The sequence below is a fragment of the Symsagittifera roscoffensis genome, chromosome 4 (genome assembly GCF_963678635.1).
Source record: "Symsagittifera roscoffensis chromosome 4, txSymRosc1.1, whole genome shotgun sequence".
Taxonomy (NCBI): domain Eukaryota; kingdom Metazoa; phylum Xenacoelomorpha; order Acoela; family Convolutidae; genus Symsagittifera; species Symsagittifera roscoffensis.
The window spans coordinates 35407112-35434761 of NC_087065.1; the positions used below are offsets into that span (position 1 = coordinate 35407112).

General features: G+C 37.9%; 2 protein-coding genes across 2 annotated transcripts; one reads left to right on the plus strand and one right to left on the minus strand.

Moving 5' to 3' along the window:
* Nucleotides 1-6428: 6428 nt before the first annotated feature.
* Nucleotides 6429-27615, plus strand: LOC134844406 (double-stranded RNA-specific editase Adar-like). The gene is made up of 14 exons (XM_063861067.1): nt 6429-6488; nt 6735-6836; nt 6937-7157; nt 13389-13508; nt 13658-14161; nt 18629-18871; nt 20904-21080; nt 21358-21517; nt 22167-22370; nt 23139-23276; nt 23505-23636; nt 23884-23989; nt 24771-24940; nt 27143-27615. Exons 5-14 carry the CDS (start codon nt 14063-14065, stop codon nt 27400-27402), a joined length of 1689 nt encoding a protein of 562 aa, XP_063717137.1. The 5' UTR covers nt 6429-6488; nt 6735-6836; nt 6937-7157; nt 13389-13508; nt 13658-14062; the 3' UTR covers nt 27403-27615.
* On the minus strand, nt 18963-20379 carry LOC134844407 (carbonic anhydrase 2-like). The gene has a single exon (XM_063861068.1). It carries the CDS (start codon nt 19916-19918, stop codon nt 19148-19150), a length of 771 nt encoding a protein of 256 aa, XP_063717138.1. The 5' UTR covers nt 19919-20379; the 3' UTR covers nt 18963-19147.
* Nucleotides 27616-27650: the final 35 nt, after the last annotated feature.

Here is a 27650-nt window from a genome sequence, read left to right on the forward strand (position 1 = left end):
GTTTCAGTTACAGTTTGAGTTGGTATAACAGTTAGAGTTAGAGATTGAGCTAAATTTTGAATTCAGGATGTTAAACATCATTTTCGAAAAATATCTTTTACGTAGAGTTGAATAAGAATTAATAATCTGATCAGGAAAAAGGTTGTTTGTACATAAAAGAAGTGCAGAAATATAAAAGGCCTCTCAATCACATTACATCTCAGATGTCTTTGTTTTTGGCGTTCTTGTCATTTCCCTCTTCTTAGCTTTAAAGTTATATCTGAAAAATATTCGGATCTACTTAACAATCCCCCCTTTAAAAAAAGGGGCTGGAGTTTGTTAAGTAAATTAGAACAGTCAGATTTTCGACCAATCAGAATGCTAACAAGGGATGATAAAAACGTTGTTTGTTAAAGACTGAATTGACTGATTTCTAGTTCGCATAAATAAGAGAGTGAACTCGAGGTCAACACATAACAGCTAGACAGTTCTAGGCTGATTGGTAGGCAGGTACCAAACTCACACTTAATTATAATATGAGAACTCTCAGAGATAAGTAAATAAAGAATAGCAACTAAGATGATTGACAACTGAATATGTTGTAGCCCCTGACATTTCCGTATGGATGTAAAATTTAAACACATAGTAATTTAAATTTAATATAATAATTAATAACATTCAACCTGCCGCCGCAACTAACACGATACAACAAACTTGAGTTTTAGGCTTATGGCCATCCCTCTTCCTGGGTAACGAGTTTTTAAATGAGTTTTAAATAAGGTTCACTTTCCTTCTCCCCCTGGATGTTTTCCTTTCTGTTCCGCCCCTTGGATATTTTCGATCATGACTTCTCCCATTTTATCTACTGGCTTCCTTCTTCTGGTACCTCTTCTGGTTCCCGAGCTTTCACTTTGACTGCTAGATTCGACGTCTTCTTCTTTGCTACTGTTCCTATGGCACTCTCTCGCAACTAGCGCCGGTCGGTCCTGACTCCCCTTTCCTCGTTTCTCTTGACCCCCTTTTTCTCGCTTTCCTTTTCCTTTTCTCGCTTCTCTAGATTTTGCTCCCGTTCCATGTTCTGCTACTGCTGTACTACCGCTTGGGCCTTGTCTCGCCGCAATCGCTTAGTGTCTCGCTAACACTTCCACTGGTAATCGTGGAGGGATAATATTTAGTGGCTGGTAATCTTCACTATCAGAACTGTCAGACTGGAAGGTGGCTACAGATACTTGTTGCCTAGCCTTTGGCCTCTTTGATTTCGGGCTCTCGATTGCCCCCTTCTTCGCGCTCGATAACATCTCCTTGAGCGTAGCCGACTTCCGCTTCTTGGGAAGGTTGGGTTTTGGCTTTCCTGCCACTGCACTTTTCCTAAGAACAGATCCGTTTTTTAGCTTGATAGTATGTTCGGATTCGGAGATTACATTAGATTTTAAGAGTTATACCGATTCAAGGTCTTGCTGGTGGTACTCTGATACAGGTCGCATGCGCTCCACTCCCTTGGATGTTAGGGCCAGTGTCTCCACTCCCTTGGATTTTTGGGTCAACTCCCGATGCCTCCCCTGGACACTTGTCCATTTGCTGGTCGCTATCAAGAATGATAGGGGCCCTTCTTAAAGCTGGAGCGTACGTCAAACCGGACCTTTCCTCCCAATTTGAGTGCTGAGGGAATGCAATTTTACTCATCTCAGGATCATTCTCGTCTAAACACAAACATTTTTGTTTTAAGACCTTCTTCCAATTCAAATTTTTCAAACTTGGTTTCTTCGTAAGATTGCGTAAAACGGTGTTAGCCTCCCGGCCGTGGTGAGCTTCAAAAGGTGTTAATTTATTTGTTGCATTTTTGGAAAATCGTAACGCGCCTAGCGCTTTATCGACCATAGATTCTAAAGACTTATGCTCCTTTTCAGTCGCATAGGTGAGGACAAAATTCTTCAAACTCCCTATTGTCCGTTCAACTGAACCCGTACCCCGATGATCGTTTACTGGTGAGTACATTAGCTCGATGCCTTCGCTGTTACAGAAGCTTTTAAACTTATTAGATGTAAAACATGATCCCTGATCAACGTGGATTTTCCGAGGTACTCCATGTTGAGTTATGTATTTATCGAGAAATTTTAGAACTTTATCTGAAGTGTTAGTGGTAGTAACCATTGCTGATGGCCACCTTGAAAAACGGTCCGTAGCAACTAAGACATATTTCTTACTTTCATTCAAGTAGTTTATTGGCCCCCAGAAATCCAACTGTATACATTCATTTGGTTCCCTTGGTTCAGGGATCTTCCCCATGTCTCCTTTGGGTAATAACGTTTTTAGGTTCTTACCCGCTTCCGTGCATTGCTGACAGTACGTGGCCTTCGCTGCCAAACTGCGGTACATGTAGGGATACCAAACGTCACGCGCTCCTTCATACATGTTTCTTTTTCCGTGATGGTAATAATGTATCCGCGATTCAATTGGGACTTGTAATGGCAAGGGAATGACCAACCGTCCATCTAGCCACACACAATCGTCCCGTAATGAGAAATCGTTTGCGTATTGGGCCCAGTACTTCCCGATCTTCAGGAGTTCTTCTTTTAAATTAATCTTCTTCTTCAATGCTTCTTTTACTCGTATTAAGTTCACATGGGCCGGTATGTTCGAGGCAACAAATTCCAAATTAAATAGTTCTGGTAACGCTTGGGATTTCTTGATAATCTTGCAATCACGGGGAATGATAGACATAATTTGCTGATTAGGGTTAACGGTAGGAAAAAATTCGCCTGGGAATTTCGAGGGTATAGAAAGTACTGTATTGATTTTTGAATCCCGTGTATTTTTAGTAATGGCCACCATTTCAGGGTTAATGACAGTTATTTCATCGCTACTCAATAGGTTTTCATCCAATAAAAGCGGAGAGTTGATCTGAGAGTGTAGTCTATTCGGAGAGTTAGTTTGGGAATCAATTTCAATTACTGGGAAAGAACAATTCGAATCGCTATCCATTTTGCTTAAATTATTTGATATAGGCCAATTTAACCGTCTTCCAAGGGAACGATATATAGAGCACACTGAATGTCCCTTGGATTTCTTTGATTTAAGCGTTATGCAAATTGATCGTTTCCTATTGGTCGGTGTCTTCACGCATGACTTTCCGCCCTCAACCGTCGCTGTTTGTAAGCATGCTTTCCATTCTCGCTTCTGATTGGATGAGAGCTGTCTAGACTGTTTAGAACCACGCTGTTTACCCCCGTTTCGGTTATACGATGACCGAGCCACTCACATTCTCGTTCCGCAAACTCACATGTCGGTAATTTCAGCGATATGTTTTCGCGATTTAGTTTCCTGAGGATCTTTTCAACCAAGGAGATATGTTCTACTTCCGTTCCCTTGGTAGTAACCAAAATATCATCAATAAACGCGTTCGCTTGTGGGAATTCGTTCAAAATTGAGTCCATTACTCGTTGGAACTCTGCCGACATGGACGTTAGCCCGTAAAACCCTGTCCGGAATCGGTATGTTCCTGTCGACCGTCCGCCCACCAAAGAAAAGTTGAAGTGTACGCTTGTTTCTTCACCAAGTGGTAGTTGCCCATACGCGTACGTTAAATCCATCGTAGTAAAATACACCTCCCCTTGTTTTTTCTCGGAAATAAGTTGTCCTATTGTATCTACAAGTTCTTCTATGTTTGGCATTTGGTATTTGTTTTTATGAACTTGTTTATTAAGCTCTCGAGATTCCAATGCTATTTTCACGGACCCGTCTTTTTTCACGGTGATGACGATCGGAGAAACAAAATATCGATCCGAACACTCTTTCAACTTTTCTATATGTCCCTGGGTTAATAGCTTATCAATTTCCTTGTCCACCTTTTCTTGGAGCGTTACCGGCACTCTCCGTCCCTTCTGCTGCACTGGTACAAGATTTTTGAACAATTCCGCTTGAACCTTGTAGTTCCTAATTTTTCCGACTCTAGTAAAAAGTTTTGGGAATAGCTTACTGAAGTATATTTGCCATTGGTCCATCTGCTCATCCTCCGATTCTCCGACGTGCCCCTTCTCACATGAACTGTCTTCCGTCCCCTGGATGTTCATTACTTCCCCCCTTGGATCTGCTTGCATCAACTGGAGTCCGAGTTTCCCCATCAAGTCACGTCCCACGATAGATGGTCTGGTCCCCCCAATGACTCGGACTTCTGCCTTCGTCTTACGGCCGTTTGATGCTAACTCAAGCTCCATTCTGCCCAACATCTTGATCCGATTGTTGCTGTAGTCCCGGAATTCGTCATCTTCAACGTCATCTTGTTTTAAATTAATTCCCGCTCTTCCCACTGTTTTCCTCAAGTCGTCCAGTGTTAAAATGGATATCGGCGATCCACTGTCGATCCAGATGTTCATCGGGTGTCCATTAATATTTATTGTGAGTTTAGATCCGGCAACTTTCAATGTTTCTTTCTTCCGTCTAATAGCCATAACCATGTAGTCGTCTGAACTTTCTGATGACCAGCTGTGTTGTTCTCGTTTAACGAAACCTACTGAATTTGCCGCAGCTTGGGACCCCACGTCATCCGAGGGAGTATCTTCTTCCTCGAATAGCTCATCCCCTTGGATTAGTCCAACCGGTTGTCCCCCCCTCGACTGTCGTTTTCCCCGGCAAGTCCTCTCAAAATGCCCGACCTTTTTTGCAAAAATTGCAAGTGACGGCTCGTGCTGGGCATCGTTGTCGGTGTTCTGGGGTGAAGTTCGGTTGATCGCAATTGTAACATCTCCGTTCTTGCATTCGTTCTTGTGTTCGACCTCCTCCACGATTTGGGTATTGGCCCCGTCCCCTTGGCATTCCTCGTCCCCTGGATCCACGAATATTGCTGATTGGTTCCGTTTTGATCTGCAGGGAACCCCCTGGCGATGGATAGGCCGTTCCCGTGGAGCCGGATGCGACGCCCTTGTAAGTCTATGCGTACTTGTCTCCTCTTTCATACGACATCGCGATTCTCAATGCTTCCTCCGGGGTCTTAGTTTTCCGACATTCTCAATGCTTCCTCCGGGGTCTTAGTTTCCCGACACAGCTCGTTCTGCGCGTCACTGTTCCTCATATTGAATATAAATATGTCTCTCACCATTTTCCGCTCTTGGGTACCCAAATTGCATCTTGCCGCCATTCCGCTAAGTTCTGCATAGAACGATTCTAAGCTTTCACCCTCCTTTTGTTTCCTGGACAACATCTGGTACATCTTGTACGTTTCGTTTAGCTCTTTCTGGAAAAGAGCTACACAGGTATCCAAAAACCGTGGGTATCGTATTGTTTCCATATTCAAGTGTGGATGCTGATTATGCAAGGCTCGCTGTCCCTCGTGTCCCAGGCATAGGTACAGATTCGATATCAGTGTACGTTCACCTTCTTCCCTTGGTTTGCCACCAATGTCACCCAGGTCATTAATCTGTGCTTCAGTTAATGTCGATGCAAAGTAAAATTCCGACGAGACTAGTCCATGTTTCGCCACCATTGCCCAATGAAATCTTTGTTTCCAGTGTTCCCATAAGAGTTGTGGTTCCGCCTGATTCGGAGGCCAGAATGCCACAATTCCAAGGGGGTTTTTCCCCCCTCCATCCGCTGACTGCGCCATAACAAGGGATGATAAAAACGTTGTTTGTTAAAGACTGAATTGACTGATTTCTAGTTCGCACAATTAAGAGAGTGAACTAGAGGTCAACACATAACAGCTAGACAGTTCTAGGCTGATTGGCAGGCAGGTACCAAACTCACACTTAATTATAATATGAGAACTCTCAGAGATAAGTAAATAAAGAATAGCAACTAAGATGATTGACAACTGAATATGTTGTAGCCCCTGACAATGCAGCAAAATTAGTATTCGCAATTGAAAGTTCTGTGCTAATTTACTGTATTTATTCATAGGGGTGGGAGATTGTTAAGTAGATACCATAGGAAGGGAAGAGAGATAAGTTGATCCAAATATTCTCCAAATAAGTTAAATTGACAGACGGTAAGATGCTCATTAGAGATCAAGTCTTGTTTCAAGTGGTTCTCTATGTAGCGCAGCAATCTTTAATTGAATAAATGGTTTTTTTGAAAAAACCGTGTTTTTTGAGTGATGATTTTTAAATAAATATTAAATTTGTCTTTGTGTTAAGTACAAATATTACTTTCTTTTTGTATTTTACTTATTCGCACAAGAGAACATCAAAATGACTTGCTGCCTATCTAGTTATGTCTCTGGATTTGCACTGAAGAATGCCCGGTACAGGAAGTCTTAATTTTTCAGATTCTAATTTAGAAATTCTGGCAGAAAAGTAGCAAATCTATCGACAACATTGACGGACTCTGTTTGGCTTGGCCGCCCGTCATCTTTAATATCAAATATGTTTTTCTGATATAATTGAAACCTGAATAAAAAAAGAAAGAGTGCCTAATAAAATGTTGAAACTATTTTGGGAACAATTTGTTTAACTTTCAGATAGATAGTATGGCTGGCCTTGGTCATGACGAATCTACGAAAAAATTGGAGATCGCAGGTTTGTTATACCAATGTTTCAACCCATCATAATATTATACTTTAACCTTATTTTCACCAAGATTGCGAGGTTAATCGGAGCTGAATTTATTTTTTTTTGCTGATTTGAAGAGTTGATTTGAGCAAACTTTTTTTGTGTAATTTTCAATTATGCTGTTTTCGTTGGCTGTAGTTGTGTTTATTAGATATCTTATTTTGTTTGAATTTCGATAACGTTTTTGAGAATGATTCTGTTGTTTAATTTCAGAAAAACCCGAATACTCCAGCCAACAGAGAACTTTGGCAAGTGTCGATAGACTAGGACAGAGTCAAGGTCTGAAAAGACCTCCTCCGCCTCCTAGTGTTCTTGGTGGGATATAAATTTAACCTTTTGATTACTAATTCCGAGATATTTTTGAAAGTTGTTGCTATTTCGTTAAATTTTTGATGAAATCTGGATCGATTTTCAGAAACAAATCTTGAGTTGTTGAGGTCTGCAGCGTTAAGCTCATCTCCTGTAGCTGCGAAGAGACCCCGATCTTGTGGTATAAACCGATCCCGGCCTCAAATTAAATCTCTGGCTGTTTATAAAAATCCGATGGAGTTCTTCAATCACATATTTGCCGGCAGCCTACCCACGTTCAATTTCGAAGATTTCAAAGCACCAGGAGCTACGTCACCCACTTTTAAGGTAGCATTGTGGTCATTTTAACATTCAAAATGGAAAACTAGCTACGTAGCATGCAGAAGTTTTTGCAGCTCGTTAATCGGAACCAGGGAGACCCAAGTATTTGTCAAATAATGAAGATCCAAACCAAATAACGCTTTGAAAAACAAAGTAGCAAGCATTATCAAATCGGATTATAGACTTTTTTGCCGGTTAACAACTTATCTAACAGAAGAACACTGAGTCCTTCTGTTGAATCTCTCGTCAGCTCTGTTTGCGTGAACCAGCAGATATATTCTCAGCCTATTTGTTTAAAACGTCCATTTTAAAAATCCGGTGTAGTTGCACAAGCGAACGTAGTGTTATTTTACGAATCCATTTTCCTCAACTTTCTCGCAAATATAAGTGCTCATTTTGTGGCACGTTCGAAGCCGTGCATTGACAAGTTATAGCATCTGTTCTATCGGCTTTATTGTTTGCATATTTTCAACCGACCATGGCACAGAGGCCAGAACGTGAAGCTATTATTCTTGTGGTTCAGAGGTTCGATTCCGACTCTTATCGAAAGTTTGTTTTTCAAGTCTTATTTTGCCTTTTCTTTCATTATGTGATTTTTTGTCTCTTTAGAGCTACTGTTCGACGTTTTCTCACTTGTGGTAACGAATTGCAGCTCTGCCTCAGAGACGAAATTTGTTTCTATGCTGCAATGAAAGAAAATTGTTTTTTTTTTTGTTCCATTTTTAGACAGTCTTTCATTTTTCGGTTCCACCTGCGTCTGCAAAATTTTTGCTGACTTCTTGTTAATTTTTTCCCGCATCAACACTAAAGTAGGTTCGAACTATTTTCTCGAGAAAACTTTCGTATTGAACTACGAATTCGATTTTTTCTCTCCTAAGTCGCATGAATTAGTCAGATTTTATCAAAAGTGCCAAATTTAGTGTCTGTGTAGCTGGTATTGGTAAAAAAGGTCAATATATTAATGGCTAGTATTTGAATGACAGTATGTGCATACAGCTCAAGGTAGTAGACTGCATATGTGCAGGTTCTCAATGGCGTAGTTTCGATTTACATAAGGTTATTTTATTTTTCCATTACTCATCTTTCGAAACGTTGCATTTTCCTGCTATTTGAAAGCTCCTATTTGCCATTTTTGCTTGTTTGCGAAGTGCAGGTTCGCTTTCATGTTTTTCTACCGTTGAAATCAGATTTTTACTCAAAAATGAGTAGGTAAAGGCAAGACTAAATGATTCTTGTCCTCTCCAGTCTGCCCTAAAGCATAATTAATTCAAATATGTATCTCGCGGAGGCGGAGCAATAAGCAGAATGGTCCAAGTGCAGAATGGGTCCAAGAGCAGAAAAACAGAAAAATATTGACATATATTGGTTTATATGGCTAATTGATGAAAAAATTATTAGAATCGTCGAAAACTACCAAGAAAACGAATAAATTATGCATGAATTGACTAATTTTATTAAGTTTTTTTGATTACTTTTTGTTTAATTCTTGATTAATTTACTCAATTATGCATAAAATGTTGATTGCTTTGGTATTATTTTTTATTTCTCATAATTAATTTACAGATAAGCTAATAAAAGCTGATATTTTTCTGTTTTTCTGCTCTTGGACCCAATCTGCTCTTAGACCATTCTGCTTACTGACTGGCCACCGTATCTCGCAACCTATATTTACGAAAAGCACGAAAATACACCGCATTAGACATCAAACATTGAGCATCGGGAATGAGAAGGCTAAGTAGCCTGCTGGTTGGTGGCGTCCCTTATGCTTGAGGGACCGAATGCTTGAAATTTATTTTAGCTTACTTTCAGCCAATCAGAATTGAGTATTCAAAACCTCAAAGTAAATCGTGAAAATCTCAAAGTAAGAAAATAATCCAGGCAAGTAGTGTTAATACTGACCGATTAGATAAAAAGCAGATGACTTTTCAAGACTGAAAAATTCTTATGAACTTGAACTCATCAATCTTGATGTTTATCTGAATAGTATTCCGGTTGTAACCCGCAATTTGTAATAATTTTGATTATTTTCCACTGATTGAAAACATTTTCTGTTAATATTGACTTCGATTTTGTGAGAAAGGCATTTAGTACTAGTAGTAGTTGTAAAAGACTTGAATTCACCTTAAGGAAGTACAATAGATACTAGGTGGAATGTATAGATCAAAGAATTAAACAATACAGAACAAAATACTAGCAAATTATGCTTGGCAATTTCAACAAAAACATTTAATTACGAAAGTACACGAATTGTATAGGTTAAAAGAAGCTCGTTTTTGAACCAGATGGTTTTTAAGGTCTCTTGAGAAAATGGGTAGGGTAGATTCAAAGCTTAAGATATTCAGTTTTATAAGTTCCTTTGCTGTAGGGACAGCTTTGATGAAGAATTTGTTGTCAGATTCGAATCGTCTTGTAGGTTTAAATGCAAACTGATTTGTACTAGCAGAACGAGTAGAGCTTGTGGACTTAATCAATTCCAGTTCAACCGTGATGTCGATTTTTTTTGTGCCAAATTTTCCATAACAAATTGACATCAGAACGAATAAGTTCCTAGCAATCTGTAGGCATTTGTCATAGTCATTCGAATTTGACACCCACTTAAGAACGCGTTTTTGAAAACTTTCAAGGCGAAGGCTGTTTACTGAATGTGACCATGCAATGGAGGTAAAAAGTAACACGGATAGAATTAATGATCGATCGAGTAAAAGTTTACGTAGCTGTTTAACTTGAAAAGGCACATTTCTCCGTAGAACGTTGAAGGTTTTGTTGCTTTTGGCAAGTTTGAGGTCAATATGCGAATTGCAAATGAGTTTGTTGTTGATAATCAGGCCCAAATCTTTAATATCCTCGACAAATTCTAATGAAACGCTTACCATTGTAAAATTGTATTGTGGATAGCCAAAACTCAAAAGCTTGGTTTTTGAGAATGAAACGAAAGTCCATTTATTTTTGCCCATTCAGAAAGTGTGTCAATATCACGTTGAATGTTTTCAGGCGATGAACTTGATTGTAGTTTTAAGTCATCGCAAAAGAAAAAATAAACACTATGAACAACTTCATCAGGAAGATCATCAATAAATAACAAAAAGAAAAGAGGACCCAAAACGCTACGCTGAGGGACACCAGAAGTAACATCTATAACGTTGGATAGGGATTTTTTTTAACTTAACGCATTGATGTCTGTCATTAAAATAAGATATAAACAGATTAATGAAATCTGAGCCAAGGGTACAGAGTAAATGATGGGGCACTGAATCAAATGCCTTTTGTGGGTCGAAATAGATAGATAAACATGGAAGGTTGTTATCAAGGTTGGCATTATTAAGATCCAAATAATTTATTATCTGCGATACAGTACATTTCATGAGTCCATGTTGCTGTGGTTTAATGATCTTCATAGCTTTACGATAAATGTAATCAAACAAAATGCGCTCAAAAATAAGCAAAAATTTTGGTAAGATACTGATTGGTCGATAGTTTGTGATATCACTTGATGATCCTGACTTGTAAAAGGGTGTAACATGTGATAGTTTCCATTCAGATGGCCAGAAACAGCTAGAAACGATTGAATTAAACAAAATGCATATAGCTGGGGACAAAATATTGGAGCAATGTTTCATGACAAAAGATGGTAACGCATCAGATCCCATTGAGCAGCTATCATCACAAGCTTCTAGACGTCTTTTAACATCAGCGTTTGTAATCAAAGCATCTTGCAGGTGGAAGATTTAAAGGGAAGGAAACATAAAATCAGTGATAACTTTCGGACCAAAGACTGATCCGAAAAACTCGTTAAACAATTGTGCCATGGACTCGTGCGTTGTACCAGTTTTTTCACCAAATTTCTTGACAGAGGGATATGAAGAGGCTTGGCGTAAGGATCTAAGAGACTGAGAACAATGGTTTGAGTCTTGAGTATTGAAACTTTCTACGTAAATTATTTTATCAAGCTCCTTCCGTTGAAATTCTTCCCTATTATGTTTCCCTCCCTTGAAATGCTTCCCTCAATAGAGTCAGATAGATCAGAATTTATTCTCATTTGTCTTAGAGATAAACATAAATTCCACTTTTGTTTAATTTTTCTTTCATTTGAAGCGCGCATAATTATGAGACGCAATGTGGCATTAGTGAGCCTAGACATAGAAGAGAAAAAAAATAGGGGGAAAATTACAAATTTATTTGAAAGTACTAAATTCGTAAGTAAATTCATAAAATTGTCTGAAAACCTCGATTTCTCGAAAAATTTGGAGGGTTTGTTTTCTACATAAAAAAGCGGACTCCTAGTTGATAGTTTCATAGCATGCTTGCAATGGGTTCGAATTTTAAGAGGTTTAGTAAATCAACAACTTTCGTAGTTTTGTAAAGATAGATTTTAAAACAGTTGGCTCTAAATGAACATTCTTTTTCACACCTTCAGAAACCCGTAAACTTCCATAAAACTAGATTCAGTGTTGTTTTTCAACTTTTTACGTAAAATTTGTAAAATTTTCATCCATCCTCAGCTAGTTCTGCATAGTACTCCGTTTCTGAGATTGGAGGTCGATTTCATTTAATGGCAGAGTTTCTTTTTCGATCAATTCGGATACATTATCTGATAGAATTGTGATCAACTTCAATGTTTTTAAAGAGATATGCATACATCAATTTCATTGACTGCTTTTGTGCTTTTCGTACTGCTTTTGTAAATTATTTAAAGAATTATCTCGTCAATCGTGATATGCTTTTTTCGGAACACCAGCAATTTGCAGTGAAAAAAATGATTATTTCTCAATCCACTCAGAAACACGGGTCGGGTAAACACAAATTTTCGGTTTGATTTTCCGATTCACAAATTTGTCGCAATGCTATGTTACTGCAGACATTTGTCTTTTTGACCTGTTTTTACTCTATATTAATATAATTTGAAACACTTGTTGACCGATATTGTCAAACTTTGAAAACTAGGCGAAGTCTTGATCGAAAATTTTTTGATTATTTTAATTTTTATACTTGTAAGACCAATTGGTTTGTAATCGGAATATAGAAACTTTCCTATTTGAAACTTTTAAAAAATATGACATCACAGATCTAATTTGTGCTTTTTTGTTTTAAACCGAAATGTGTTTTTTTTTGTAATTTATGCTTGTAATTTCACTTTGTTTTGCTTTTTAGGCTTCAAAGCTTTTAGCTCATTTTATAGCGATTTATTCGCCTCAAATTGTGTCGTGCTTGTGCTTGGGGGTACGCGAATCTTGAAAACTTCGGCTGGCTCAAATTTATATGCCTGTCCAGACTTTCTGATAAATTGCCGATTGATGAGTTTTTTTGCTAGCAATTGTCTCTGCATGTTTTCCTCAAGATGAATGTTATTCGAGACAGACGTATGAAGTTTTGATATATAGCTTACGATAATTTTTCGATTATTTTCTCTCGGCAAGCTTGCCATGCTATACTTGTGATGTATCGCATATAGTTTTGAGGCTCTGCTTAGCCTGTGTCAGTAGCGGATTTAGGAGGGGGCGGACGCCCCCACCCCCTCCTCAGGGATTCGACCCCCTGCCGACACAAAGGGTCCCCCCTTTGTACTATTTTGAGATATCCATTTTTGGCGTCACCATAAAATTTTTCCAAAGGCGCTTTTGGCGTCAATCTATACATATTTTGAAGGGGCAGCGAGCGCGCCGAAAAACGCGATTTTACGGTCGAAATTTTCCAAAAAGTGCCTAAAAACGCCTTTTTTCAAAAATTTGCTTGCGGAGCAGAAAATTTGGTTATATTACGGTCTTTATAATCATTTGGGAGACCTCAGAAAATTTGGTCGACCTAAAAACATGAATAATCTTAGTATTGGTGATTTTTTTGTTTTTTTTGCTCAGCGTTTTTATTCGAAGAAAAAGTCTTGAACTTTGTTTGCGCAGAAATTTGATTTTTCGCGGTTAGAATTTCGATTTCTTTACAGAAATTCTATTCATTTTCTTTGTGAAAAGGACAGCAAACTCCAATATCGAACAGGAAAAGTGTAAGGATCACGAAAAACGTGAGCGACTTCTTATTTCGAAAATGAGTTTAAAATTTCAGATTTCCCAGCGGAATAAAAATTTTATCTACTAATCAAGTTTTCTCAAATTGGGTTGTTATAACATAAAATGTCCATCATATTTTTTTTTGAAATTCAAAGAGATTCGAGGCCATATAACTTAATTCTTGTAAATTCGAAAGTTGACGTTTGACTATTTTCGAGTGGCCAAAGTTTAATTTCAGGCTTGGGTTGTTGTGAATGGGTGTAAATACGAAGGGAGTGGAAGTAACAAGAAAGACGCCAAACAGGTGTGTGCATATGACTACATCAGATCCGAGCACAGCAGTCAGCTGGCTGAAAGTGTAAGTACCATATATTGTATCGCCTCGCCAGTATTAGTTTTTCATACACACTCAGAGGAGTATTCACTCAATTCCGTTTTGCTTCTCCGTCTGCTTATATAGTTTTTGGTGTCCAGAGAGAGCAATATGATGAATGGTTGTTGTTTTAGTTGATGAATCTGTACCGCAATCAGAATTCAGGGCAAAATACTACGTCGCCAGTTGTAAACACCGCCAGAGATCTCAATCATTTGGCCAACTATTCGCCAGAAACCACTCATTTAGGGCTCAACGAAGGCGAAGAGAAGACTGCATATCTCTTTCGGCTGTTTGGCGAGTATAGTTTTTTAAACTTAGAAGTGTCATTAAAAACATGCGATACTTTATTTTTTGTGTCATAATTCGTTTCTTATTCAGGTAGCAAGTTGGTGTTTTCTGACCCAAAGACAACCAGGACACGTCATGGACAAATAGTGTCCATTAACCTCTTTATCCAAGGCTTGCCAGAGAGTGGCTTGTTCAAAGGTGAGGGCCCAACTGTGGAAGATGCCCAAGAACATGCTTCAGCATTGGCTATGAGAATGTTGAAGAAGTATCCGAAGATTGTACAACAGTTGGAGGAACAGGCTTCAAATAAAGCGGCATCGTATAATTTCGCAACAGATGTGACAGAGGTTGGTACTGAAGATTGTTATCTAGTTACGCTTGCGATTTATAAACCTTAACACACATTAAACTAAAAGAAAATAAATTTCCGAGTTGATAAGGCTTGATTTATAATACATTCAAATTCAGCGTACTATGAACTGGAAGTAACGTCCATACCTGGAACTGCGAATATCAAGTTCTCGAATCCGGCATGGACTCAATTTTTATGTAAACAGAAAAGTTTCGTCTTGAAAACTAAGTTTCGGCATGTTTGTTTTCTTGTTTTTTCTTGTCTGCGTAGTCGCCAGAGCATGTAATTTTCTCGTGATTTGAGAAACGACATGTGATTTGAGAAATTTTTCAATGTTCACTGTAATGCAATGTCCGTTGGATGCATTCTTGTAAAAAGGGTGCTGGTAATTGAGTTCCAAAAAGTTTTGCTGATTTTTTTTGTGAAAAGTTTCTCGAAATTTCTAGGAAATTTTTTTGTGCGTTTTTCTTTGCATTTTTTTCAATCACACGAAAGTAACTGATAGAGCTTTGTCAAATCTTGTGAAATCATGAAATTAACTGATTGCTCTTTTTACTTTTGCGAGAGCAAGTGTCTTGTAATCGGGAACTAGTCTTTTTTCACTTAACCAACTTTTCTTATGAATCTTACTCGATTTTCTTACTTGCGTTTTTTTGAAATTTAACAACTGCTACTTGATCCCACTTGACATATAGGTAATGTGGTGGCTTTTTCAGCCTAAGTTTGTGGTTTTGAGTCCCGGCCGGACCTTGTTTTTTAAGTATGCATGCATTAAATTTTTTCCCGTAAAAAATCAATTGGTGGACTTTCGCTTGCTTGATCAAGTTAATGTCGGCTTAGTTGCCACAACATGGTTTTTTTTGCTGTAAGCCATTTTCATATTTGTTGAAACTGTTGTTCATTGTAGTTTCAGGGGGATGAATTTTTTTATACAAAATTAGTTTTTTATCAACTGATGTAGGCTCAAAGGTTTTCGGCTTTGCTTATTACCCTTGCGATAAGCAAGCGTATTGCAATCGGGTACTAGACTATTTTTTCTAATTTTGTCTACAGTGCTCATCTGTACTCGTGGTACCTTACTTCGTAATGAATTCAAATTTCTTAGTGTCTCCTGTACACTTAGCGTGGAGGTAACGAATACGCCTGGGACGCCAAATGGTCTTGGGTTCGTATCTGACTAGGACCTGTTTTTAACGGTAAATATACCGGTTCAAAAAAATATCGGTCCATTTTTTGTCTGCTTATTTTCGTTAGCTTAGTTGCCAGATCTAAGAATCGTTTCAATTTTGCTGTAAACAATTATCACTCTAATTTAAGTGTTTTAGCATTTTAAAAATCTGGCGGAATCGAAATTTGGTTTAAATACCGCTTGTAATTTTATCGATTTGCCAATTTTTTTTCATTTTTGTCTTTTTTTATCGGGATAATAAGTTTCGGCTTAATTTATATCGACCTAGTGGCCTCTTATTGCGTCGTCCGGGTATCGAAAAAAGTTTGTGTTCGTGCGTGTGCTCTCAGGGGAAAGGGACAATTTTTTTTATAACTTGAATTTGAATTTTGAGTTTGAATTTTATTCGGCACGAAAGGTTTCTGCTCAGGTATTTTCGGCTTTGTTTCCAAATGGTAATTATAAAATCAAATTTAATCAACCATTCGACGCATCTGGTAGATGTGACACAGCTATTTGAGACCGCTTTTTCTTTGAAAATTTTTTATTGACAAAAACGATTTTTTGAATTTTTAAATTTTTCCGTTTGATTTTAATCAAAGTTGTATCGCAAGTGGTGCGTCGTCTCTGTGTTCTATCTTCAAATGTTTTGCTGGGCGGTTTTTGCTTAGAATGATTTTTATCGAGACATACGAAAGTTTTGGTAGTCCTAGTCTTTTTTTCTAAAATGTTTTTTAAAAATTGTGTTGTATCGGAGGTGATTGGAAGCTCCGCTTTGCCTGTGTTAAAATTTCGGTTTTTATTTGACTTTTTTGCTTTCTTACAATGGGTAAATGTGTTTATATGAATCATAAATGCGTTAGAGTGCTGTTAGTGGGGTTCGTAAATGATTACAAATTGCTTCAACACAATTAGCAGAATAAATCAACACTGCAATTTTAAGGAATTTTTTGACGTAATATTATAGTTTAGCAGCAGCAGGGTCAGAAAAATGGTTTTATTTAAAACAAAATTTTGATGATTTTGAAAAAAAGTAAGTTTCTGAAGAGTATGAAAAATATTGCAGCCTTATGGCATAAAATGTTTCGGAAGTGACGCGAAGCTCAGTGATCTTTTCAGTGTTCTTTTTCTAGATCTACTTGTCATGTTTTTCTTGCCTAATTTTCCGAGTGTAGCTTCCCCTCCCCGCTTAAGTGTAAAATCAAAATGTGATTTTCTATCATATAAGTCGTTGATGATTTTAAGCTTGTTTTTTTTTTCAGTAAAATATATGTTCTCGATCAAAATTGATCTTTTTGAAGTTGGTTTTTAAGAGTCGGCGAAATAAAGAAAACAAGCTAACATAAATTGTTCTGGAAAAACAAAGAGCTAGAAGGCTTTATATAATTTCAGTTTAAAATTCGAAGTTGTAGTTTGTTTCTGTTTCCTTGAGTTAGTTGACTCTTTTCTAACTGTCTGTTGGCTTTGATTGGATTTCCCAGTGGAATAAAGAAACCTAAGTATATATGTTTTTAGCTAAATAGGATGGCCTCAAGAAAAAAAAATAAGCCATCAGCAATTCTTTAAATTCGAATTTCAAAGAAAAATTATATCACGTTACGATTTTTGAATTTCAAGAATTTCTGATTGTTTCTTTTTTCTTAGGGCTATCCTATTGAGCCAAAAATAGATCATTTGGTTTTTTTTTGTTCCGCTGGGAAATCTTGAGACAGCCAAGACACAGTTCGAAAAGATTCAAATAACGCAAGGAAAGAAACAGCCTTCAAGCCCTTTGATTTTCAAAAACAGTTTAGGGTTGACATTTTTTTGCATTTCACTACGTTCATCGAAATTTGAGTCCTTTTGAAACTAGAAGTTGATCAACTTCAAAATTCAAAAAAAATTATCGTGAATATTTTTTCTTAAAAAAAAACAAGCAAAAAATCAAAGACCTGTAGAAGTGAAAACTGGAACAAGGTACTTTTTTTTTTATTCTGCTGGGTGTTCTGAAAATATAAGTCATTTTTTATACCGAAAATTCTTTTTTGCACCATTTGCACGTTTGTGGTTTGCTACGCCTCATAAGAATTTAGAAACTTAAAGATAGCCAACAGGTGGTTGGAAAAGTGTAAGAGAATAAGGAAATAAAAAAACTTGTTTAAAAATTTTAAAAACAATTTCAAGTTTCGATTTTCAATCAAGTTATTTTGTTTCCTTGCTTTTTTACTCTTTTCCAACTGTCTATTGGCTATCTTTAATTTTTTAAGTTCTTTTGATGCTTAACAGTTGACAAACGGGGTTTCATTAAACTGGGTTAATTTGATAAAAAAGTGACAATCATGACATGTTCTCGAAATTCAAATACCTAAAACATGATATATTTTTTCTTCTGTATATTCTCAAAAAAGAATTGTCGTTTTCAGTGACAATTGGCTTTTTTTCAACTGTCTGTTGCCTAGATTTTTTAATGAAGCTGTCTGAAAGTTGGTTTACTCTCAGTTTTTTATTTCGGTGGTTTGACTATGATTTGTTAAAAAGTTTATTTGCTTATTCATGTTCCAAATGTATGACGAATTACTCAATGTTTCGAAAAGTTTTAGGTTGTTTTTGACCAGTAGATAAAAGGAATGTTGTTAACACTCGGGAGCAACGTAGTGTATTGGTACGAACCTTCTGTTTTTTTCTAACCTAACGTGCAAATAAATGTGTTCACTTATTTGGTGGCATTTTAGTTATAATCACGATGTGTAGCATTGGAAATTTCATAGCATCTGTTCCCTGCTTTATTTGTGGCTAGTGTTTGTTAAGTAATAAGCGTCCGTGTTAGTGCGTGAGATTCAGCAAGATTCCGTGTAGATCGAATCTGAGAAGTAGTCGATTTTTCTTACTAATTCGAGGCTTATTTCTACTTTTTCTTATTGCTTTTCATAAAGCTGCTTTTTGTCGTGTTCATGCTCGTGTTTGCGAAGCGAAGCTTTGCCTCTTTGTAAAATTTTTGAGTTAAAATCTTCTTGATGGAAAATTTTGTGCTAGATGCACAGCTATTGAGTATTTATGTTACTTCATGGTTTTTGTTTTTGAACTTAATGTCATTTCTGCTATCAGTGATGCAAAATTTTATTTATTCGTTAAGTTGTAGACATGAGATTTGTTGTATGGCTTACATTTTTAGCCGCAACCTGAACCGGCAAGTGAGGCTGATATTGTAAGTATTCAGTTTTGAGTTGCAAAAATCATATCAACTGTTCTGAGTATTTTCTGTTCTTGTTCGAGACCTGTACTTATATTATTGTAATGTGTAAATTTGGACTTCAGGAGGCTTATTGGGCTGGTGATCTGAACACTTGTGGGAACCAGACTCTTCTGAAGACTGCAGCACCCCAATATAAACTAAGCCAGCTGCCTCCTAAAGCTCCAAAAGCGGAGGCTCTTGAGGCAAGACTGAAAGAACCTAACTCGAATCCAGTGATGGTTCTCAATGAAATTGCTGGACCAGCTGTTCAGTTCTACTTCATAGAAGAAAGGGGAGAGAAGCAGCAGAAAGAGTTTGTGCTTAAGGTATCCGTTAGGTAGCCATCAGGCTTTCAGTGTTCTATAGATAGCCGTCAGGCATTAAATTATCTTATCGAGTTTTTTTTTGTGATAAAAAGAGTGTTTACGAAATTAAAATCTGTGAGAAACATACAAATAAAGCTTAACAAATTTTTATAGCAGCGTATAATTTAGCGAATATAACAATATATATTGGGAAAGAATATTAATCTCAATGAAATCAGTTTAACCAAACAGTTTTCCAGCTACGCTGTATCGCAGCTCATATCAGTTGTAGTTATTTTAGCAAGACCAGAAAATCTTTCTGCCCTTGAGTGGTTGAATTGCCCGGTAGTTGGCCTCTGTTTTCCCGCCCCTCAAGTCTCCTAGGCTTCTCAGTTGGTCCATGTACTTCTTGGAAACCTCTATGGGGTCTCTGAAGACAATGTGGAGGACCACTTCAGCAAAGGGAGGAGTAGTGAGGGATCCCTGGTAGGCGAAGTACTCCGAAGAACCGTGCGGAACCAGAGATGCAAAGTTGACCGCTGGTATTTTTGTGGACCCAGGCTTAATGACTTTGTGAATGTGCTTTCCTATCAGGTCGTCGAAGGTTTTCTGAGCTACCGGTTCGCTTTTGTTGGTCTCCTCCATCATGATTCCCCACACGGCTGCTTGGTCTTCGACAGTTTTGTCCTGACCAGGAGCCCACTTGAAGACGAAGTGAGTCTCGCCAGCGTATTTTTCACCGTCAATCATGTGCTCGCATCCGTACTCCCCGCTCTCACCCCAGTGGCTGTGGAAGTGATCCAGGATGTACTTTCCCTTGAGGAGACTTCCAGCCAGTTGCCACTTGCATCCGGCGGCAGGAGAGAGACTCAGAGTGTGTCCGTTGTTAGTCATGGTCCAGTCTGCCGTTGGATCTCCCTCGATGCATCGGAGGTTGAAGTGCGGCAACAGGGTTTTCTCCGCGTCCTTCTCTCTGATGTCGATCGGTGACTGACGCTCGCCTTTGATAGAAAGTGGGAATTGTTTGGGCCAAGCAAACTGCTCACCATGATGCCATGAATCGTCCATGATTGTTTGATTTGAGGTTGTTTTTATTAAAAAAACTGAGTTACTAGTTTTGAGTAGAGATTTTTTGGATTCTGATTTTTGTGAGATTTGAGCTCAAGATTGGCTGAAGGTTCGGAGGCTGGGGGCGTACAGCAAATGAACTTTGTTTGCACATGGTAGTTTGTGCAAGCTTTCTTATTCTTTTCAATCAGGTGTGACTCAATTTTGCTTTGTTTTTGTACGTAGTTGAGTGAAGTTCGCTAGCTTTAATTACTTCAGAGGTATAAAAGCTATGAAAAGAGCTGGCGTGTCTTAAATAAAATTACAAACGAGACGCCAGGTGCATGTATTTAGAAGCTTAAAAATCACCGAAAGTTCAAAATGGCGTAGAAAAGTTGCATTGAATATAACATTTTATAATTAAGTATAATTAACTGATATTTTTTCCATTGAAATGCAAAAATGGATATGATTGAAATAGGTGATATTTTTTTGAGATTGTCTGGCGAGGTCGTTGATGAAGATTTTGCCAAATTTTGTTAGTTTGTATCCAATTTAGTAAACTTAACAGTCATAAAAATATCCAATTTTCATTTAGCAATTAAATCATAATTATCAACTTTTTAATTTTAATCTAAAATTTGTTAGGAATTTGCATGATGGCTGAGCTAAAAAAAAAGTGTGATTTATATTCGTAGTATTTAATATATAGCCTATCTACAATTGATTATAGTTCTTTTCCTAGTCAGCTCTGGTCTAGACTATGAGCCTGTCAAATATCACTTTTTCACATTAAATTACTCCACCTCATGGCGCAAGGAAATGGAGTTAATTTAAAAAAACAAGCCGACGCAATGATTTTGGTAGATTTTGAAGCTATTTATCCGGGGAATGATTTACCAGATAGCTTCTAATTTATTGGCTGGTTTTGTAAAGTGGGAATGTTTTACGTGGGTGGATGAAAAAGTGAGTTTGGCTGGTTTAAAGTGTCGGCCCGATTGACTAGGCCCTGTTCAATGGGGAGGAGCACTTCGCCACTGGACGCAGCAAGAAGGATGCTAAGTTCAAGGCGGCCTGTGCCATTCTGCAGAAGCACTTTGGAGTCATGAACCCGGCCAATGTGTCCAACACCAGTGTCGTGGGGGATGAGGCGCCTAATGGGGATACGAATGCAATCACACACGTAAGAAGTGATTCAGATGCATACTTGTCAACTGGTCCGAATGTAAGAGGGACCAAACGCTTGCAATTGATGCTAACGGGCTGTGGAAGTGCGTTCACTTTCTTACAACCTGTTAAAGATGAAGTTTTAGTATATGCTCAGCTCATCTTTTTACAGAACAGAAATATGAAATAGTCGACTAACCTGTTTTCGGTGTCTCCACCACTCACTTTTGGATAATACTCTGAAAATTTAAGGAAATGGCTTGGAAAGTTACAGGCTTTTTGATGTTGTTTAGTTTGAGTTTGCGAACCAGATGCAGAAGTTGGTGAAGGATAAGTTCATGGAGTTGACTGTGCGCAGTGGGAGTAATTATAACAAGTACAAAGTGATAGCTGGGATTGTGATGACGACGAACGAACAATGGGACGACTACCAGCTCATATCTGTCACTACAGGTAAGTCACATAAAGACTAAAAGGCAAGGGAACAAAATTGCATTTTTTTCCTGTCAAATGATAGCCCATATTTTTTTAGCAGTGCTGGTTAACTGAACGAACCGATCAATTTTCAGTTGGGATAGGGCTCCGAAAATGGAAGGTTTTTTTTCTAATAACGGAGTTTCTCCCAAAATAGTCAGAGCAGAATTTTTTTTGGTCGACTAAATTCATTTTTGATCGACATCTAAAGCACTAAAAAGACCCTGTTTTGGCGAAATTGTCTGCGCCGCAGGCAAAATTTTGAAAAAAAACAGGCCAATAGAAGCGTTTTTAGGGACTTTTTGGAAAATGTTGACCAAAAAAAATCGCGTATTTTTGGGGCGCGCTCCCCCTCAAATTTAATATTGGCTGTGTCTCTCACCAAAATTGGATATCTCAAAAAAGTACTAAGGGGGACCTTCTGGGTCAGTAGGGGGTCGAATTCCTGAGAAGAGGTGTCCGCCCCCTAAATCCGCCCCTGCATCTACGTGTTAGTAAAATAGATTCTTTTTTCGCTGAAGTGCATCAAGTGGTCTTTGATTACCCAGCTCTTTGCGACAGTCTGAAAAACGGTGTTATTAAGTTCATAAGTTTTTGGGGCAAAATAAACTTCAGTTTTTGACTTCAGGTACAAAAACGATCAAGGGGGAGAACTTGAGCATGTCGGGTACAGTATTACACGATTGTCACGCGGAGATCCTTTCGAAGAGATGTCTGCGCAAGTTCCTCTACTCGCAACTGAACAGCGTCGTCTCCTCAGGGTCGACAGAGGGTTCGATCTTGGAAGAAATAATCATACAAAATAAGTCATGCGGCTACAGAGTGAAGTCAGGTAATGTAAGAACTATAGGATCTAACATTTGATTGCTTTTACTTTTTAGTGTAGGTATTACGCATTATCCCCTAAGGCCTATTACTACAGGGGCGGAATTAGGGGGGGGGGGGGAGTTTTGGACCCCCTGCCGACCCAAAGGGTCCCCCCTTTGTACTATGTTAAGATATCCATTTTTGTTGACGGACCCTAAAATTTTTCTAAAGGCGCAATCGGCGCCAATATACACTAATTTTGAGAGGAAAGCGCGCGACGAAAAAACGCGATTTTTTGGTAAACTTTTTCCAAAAAGTGCCTAAAACGCATTTTTTGGTCTGTTTTTTCAAAATTTTGCCTCCGGTCGACAAAATTTTCAAAATTGTTCTTGAAAATCCGCCCCCCTCAAGAAAATCCTAGATCCGCCCCTGTATTACTATCTATACTTTCATTTTAAAAAAATAAGTCTGCCTTGGCTGCAATGATTTGTGCAATATTTCCTATCGATTGTTTTTAACAGCTGATTACTAGCATCATTGTTTTTAACCTGGACATCGCAAACTGAAGCCGTAACTGTTAGTGTCGGTTCTACTCTTGTGATAAATAATATTCTTTCAATGCGACTTCGTCTTATCATGAGATTAATGCATTGCTTGAAAACAACAACCCTATTATTGTTTAACGTCTAAACGGAGTTCAAATTAAATGGTCAGATTCCTGAATCTAACCGTGCTGAAGCTGATGGTTCCTTGAAACCACAAATATGCTGCACAATTTGTTGTTTTTTTTCAGGTGTTCGCTTTCACTTGTACATCAACACGACGCCGTGTGGTGACGCCAGGATCTTCTCTCCCCACGAAGTGGACCAGGGCAACGATGCCCACCCAGACAGGAAGAACAGGGGACTCATCAGAGTCAAAATCGAGGCGGGTATGTTGGCTCCGATATGGGTGAAATGTAATGTAGAATAGGGTGGAGACGATGTGTCTGTCGCCTAATTTCTAAAAATCACACTAAGCACAATTGTTTTTTATCCATTTCTTCCTGCAATTGATTTCTTGGAGTGAAATAAAAGAAATAAATACTAAATGTTTAAGCTACTGAAGCAAAGGTAATTTTGTGGTTATTTTTGTTGTGAGACCTTGATTGAATTTTCAGGGGAGGGAACAATTCCGTCGACGAATGAGGACTTCGGAACTCAGACATTCGACGGAGTGTTGGCTGGAGAGAGACTCTTGAATTTGTCCTGCTCTGACAAAGTGCTGCGGATGAATGTGCTCGGCATGCAAGGTAAGATGAGTCAAATTCAAATAAATGACTTGGATAAAATGGAGTTTGTTTATTTTCTTGTCTGATCTGGATAAGTACCACAGATATAGATAATTCCATTCGCAATTAAATTTGAAACTATGGCGAGATGTAATCTGTTTGTCGAGTATGACCCCAAAGAACTCTTTGAAAAAAAAATCTTTTACAGACATTATTAATCAGCATTATTTAAGGTTCATAGTTTCTCAGATGGTATTTATTATCTTAGGAGGATTGCTCAGTTGGTTCTTAGAGCCAGTGTATTTGTCATCCATTGTCATCGGAAGTTTCTACCACGCCGACCACTTGGAAAGAGCTGTCATTTCAAGATTCAAGTTAGTCTAGTGATTCCGAAGCGTACAAATGGGCACGTAAAAGCCGTCAACTAAAAAAGCTATTTTATATAAAGCAGTGATCGGCTCTTCCACTCCCCACCTATCTCAAATATGCATCACTTTTATAGTGTAACGAGGGGCTTCACGAGGTTAAGCATAAAGATCATATATGCTTGTTCAAGCCTAATTGTTCCGCATGCCATTTTTTAATAATATTACCATGTGAACGGAAAATTGCTGTAAAAAGTTCGCTGGTTGGGTGGAGGAAGAGGTCAGTGATCATACCACGACTATCTGTAAAGGAACTCAGTCTTCTTTGAAATAGGCCGTCAAACCAAACAGCCTCTTCTTCTAAACAAGAATAGCCGGTTGCTGAGCAAATAGCACAGAATTTTCCAACCACATTTTTCAAGTTTTTTTTTAAATTGTATGCGTGTTTTGTCCGTGGTGTGATAGAAATATTTGACGAAATCCTAGAACTTATGCATAATCGACATTCACAGTAAGTTAGGCAAATTGGGCGTTACACATCCGATAGGTATTTGTGGTACTTGATTTTGCGTTGAAAACAAAAAAAGAGAAAAACTAAAACACCCGAATTCAAAGTTCCTCCCCAATTTCAATGGTTGAACAACAAATTTACAGGCGAGTCGTCATATTTTAGTTCTTCAAAAGATTGAATTGATCGGCTGTAAAAGCTGCATTGTATAATCAGTTATACTCCCATGTCAAGATACGAAAACTTCGTTTTGTGGTATATTACATTTGATTGTTTTACAAGAGAGTCTTCAGAAAATGATAAGAAACTGGCGGCTCCCTTCCGTCTGTCCAGGCCCATGCTGTGCAGTGTGGACATCCAGGAGGCCAGACAGGCTTCCAAGTCTCTGCCCTACTCCATGAACTGGACTTGCGTGGATGGGGACGCTATGGAGATTGTCGATACTTCCACGGGTTTGTAACTGCGGGCAGTGATGATATTTCATAATTTCCGTCCGTTTGTTTTCAAATACAGATAAAAATTAACTTATTATTAATTAACAGATTATTCCATTGTTATAATGTTCCATTTTTACACAAGCAAAGCTTGTGTTATAGTATGAACTATCTTTTTTTCCAACCTAAGTCGCAAATATTGTTGCGACGCAAGTATTGTTGCGATAAAATGAGCTCATTTTGATCAATAACCAGCTATTAAGTACAGCCAATGCTAAGGATGTTAACCTCGACTATTATTGTTCCGATTTTACTAACGAATGTAACGGAATATTTGTGCCGGGGGTGTTTTTTTTCTTCAGACAAATTTCGACTTCAACTAGGCATTTTTGACGGAGTTTTTATTATTTCATTCAAAAAGTACTGTTGTCCTGAGCTTAAATTTAAAAATATATTTTTCTTGTGATCATTTTGTGTAAGTTTTGGGGCTATCAACGCCGATTCCCATTTTGGCTAATTAGGGTCAATTAACGCGCGATGTATTTTGCGCTTTTAACGCGTAAGCGGAGATTTAATCAGTCTCAGAAATCGTTCCAAGTTGGTGGTTGACGAAGCTTATTTTCCATAATTGATTTGTTACAAGGAGCCAAATCTATCCTTTTGTACTTTATATGGCGTGTGCGGGGGGATGATTTTCACGAAAAATTCTCAAATTAAAAAAACTCATTTTGTTTTTATTTCATTTAATGTTTTCATGTTACTACTGCTCCATAGACCTTAAAGGCAGTCGGAACATTCAGGGCTTTGCTCTGACACGAGCAGCCTTCTATTACAAATATCACTTTGGCTTCAAGGTATCATGGATCTGTAGCGTAGAGGAGTGAAGGAGACCCGCAACAAAATAAGATGGTTCGAACCTGGTCAGGGTCCGATGTTTTTAATGAACTTTTTCGCATACTAGCTAAAATGCGTCCGCTCTATAATTTGAGGCATGTGCTATTGGTAACTTTCTTTCTTTTTTAATTTGACTGGTATTGCTAATGCGTCATAATTGGCTTGCGTCACTCTAGAAATTTTGTAGACTCAAAATTTTACTCATTCAGTTTTTCCTAGTAGCGTTATCGATCATTTTTTTTGCTTGTGTATGCAAAGCGCAACTTCGCCTCTGTGTTAACTTGCGAAGCGAGTGTATTAGTACGACCCTTCTTTTTTTCCGACCTAAGTCGCAAATATTGGTGCGGCACCCCAATAATGGTGGGGCACGTTTGAAGTTTTTTGATAGCGTGTGCTTTGACCTTCAGAGTCAGTAGATTTGATTCAAGTTTTGTTATTACCCTTGCGATAAGCAAGGGTATTACAATCGGGTACTAGACTTTCTTTTTTCCCGTAAATAACTTTGTCCTCAGGATGACCGAAATTTGGTAATCTTCAAATGTATCTCTGTTTCTTCCCAAGATGCACGTCTAATAGCTGTAATTCAAAAGCTGGCTTCACGTCTGAAGTGATAATTGTTTTACAGCTGAAAAAAATATTAGATGTAAGTTGATTTTTTGTCGACTTAATTGATTTCGACCCAATTTTTGTCGGCTTATTGCCGGGTAAATAATTCTGTAAATTTTTTGTTAGGTTTTTTGATACTTTTTTTTTCATATTCTTGAGGGTAAATATAGTTAATGGTTTTCTGGTTTTTATTACTTTTAATTAGTTATGTGTATTTTAGGTTTAAGCAACTTTATTTGAAAATTTTGAATGTTTGCAGATGTTTTTTAGCAAGTTTGACTCGACTTTTTCGTCTTCATAGGTGTAATGTGGCGGCAAATTTTGCACGAGATTTAGGCGTGTGGTTCTCTCTGGCTGAAATTTTTGATAAACTTTTCATATTTTTTTTATTTCAATTTTGGCGTTTTTCAATGTTTTTTACTGTTGTGATCTAGCTCTTTTACCGTTGCGTATAAATTTCATAATAAACTCATAGTTTTTGATGTAGTTGCGTTATTTCATAGGCTTTCAGAGTTTTTCTACAAGTTCTTTTTTGTTTCAATTGTTTGTAATTTTTATATTGCATTCATTGTTTTCAACTTTGGTTCAAGACACATTATCTTTTGATTTTTGGAGTTTTATTGTGTATCGCAAGTGGTGCGAAACTCAGCTTCGCCTCTAAATTAAGATTATGCTAACTGCTGAACGATCTTAGCGTTTTTATACTGTCTGATTTTTCAGGAAAGTTAATCGAAACTTCCGTGGTGTCCTCTATTTCGAAACAGTCTATGTTCGGAGAGTTCAAAGCTCTTCTTCAAACTGAAATCTCAGTTCGAAACACAGCAGCCGTCAGCAACGACAAGGAGCCGAGGACGTACAGGGAGTGCAAATCACACAGTACGGACTACATTAAATCTAAGAAGGAGTTCATTCGCAGTCTGCAACAGAGCGAATTGGGACAATGGTTGACCAAACCTCAAGAGGTGGATAGTTTCACCTGAAAATGGAAGGAAAAATGTAATGTTGGCGAAGAAGATTACGAAAGAGAATCTTTTGAACGAAAAAACTCAAATTTTATTTGAATTTTTAATCTGAGAACTGCGAACTTTTATTGTTTTTTTTTTCTGTAAATAACATTGGAATGCTGTTTGATGTTAACTAAATTGGCAAGTAATTGAATTTAATAGGCATGGAAATTGAATTTTGACTTAATATAGATCCATTTAATGTTTTAGTAGCTGCTATTGAA

Excerpts from the sequence above, each read along its gene's own strand:
- LOC134844406 (XM_063861067.1), top strand. The coding sequence starts at position 14,063 with ATGAGAATGTTGAAGAAGTATCCGAAGATTGTACAACAGTTGGAGGAA. Across the intron at positions 14,162-18,628 it reads TCGCAACAGATGTGACAGAG|GAGGCTTATTGGGCTGGTGA; the intron begins GTTGGTACTGAA and ends TTTGGACTTCAG. Across the intron at positions 21,518-22,166 it reads GCTCATATCTGTCACTACAG|GTACAAAAACGATCAAGGGG; the intron begins GTAAGTCACATA and ends TTTTGACTTCAG.
- LOC134844407 (XM_063861068.1), bottom strand. The coding sequence starts at position 19,918 with ATGGACGATTCATGGCATCATGGTGAGCAGTTTGCTTGGCCCAAACAA.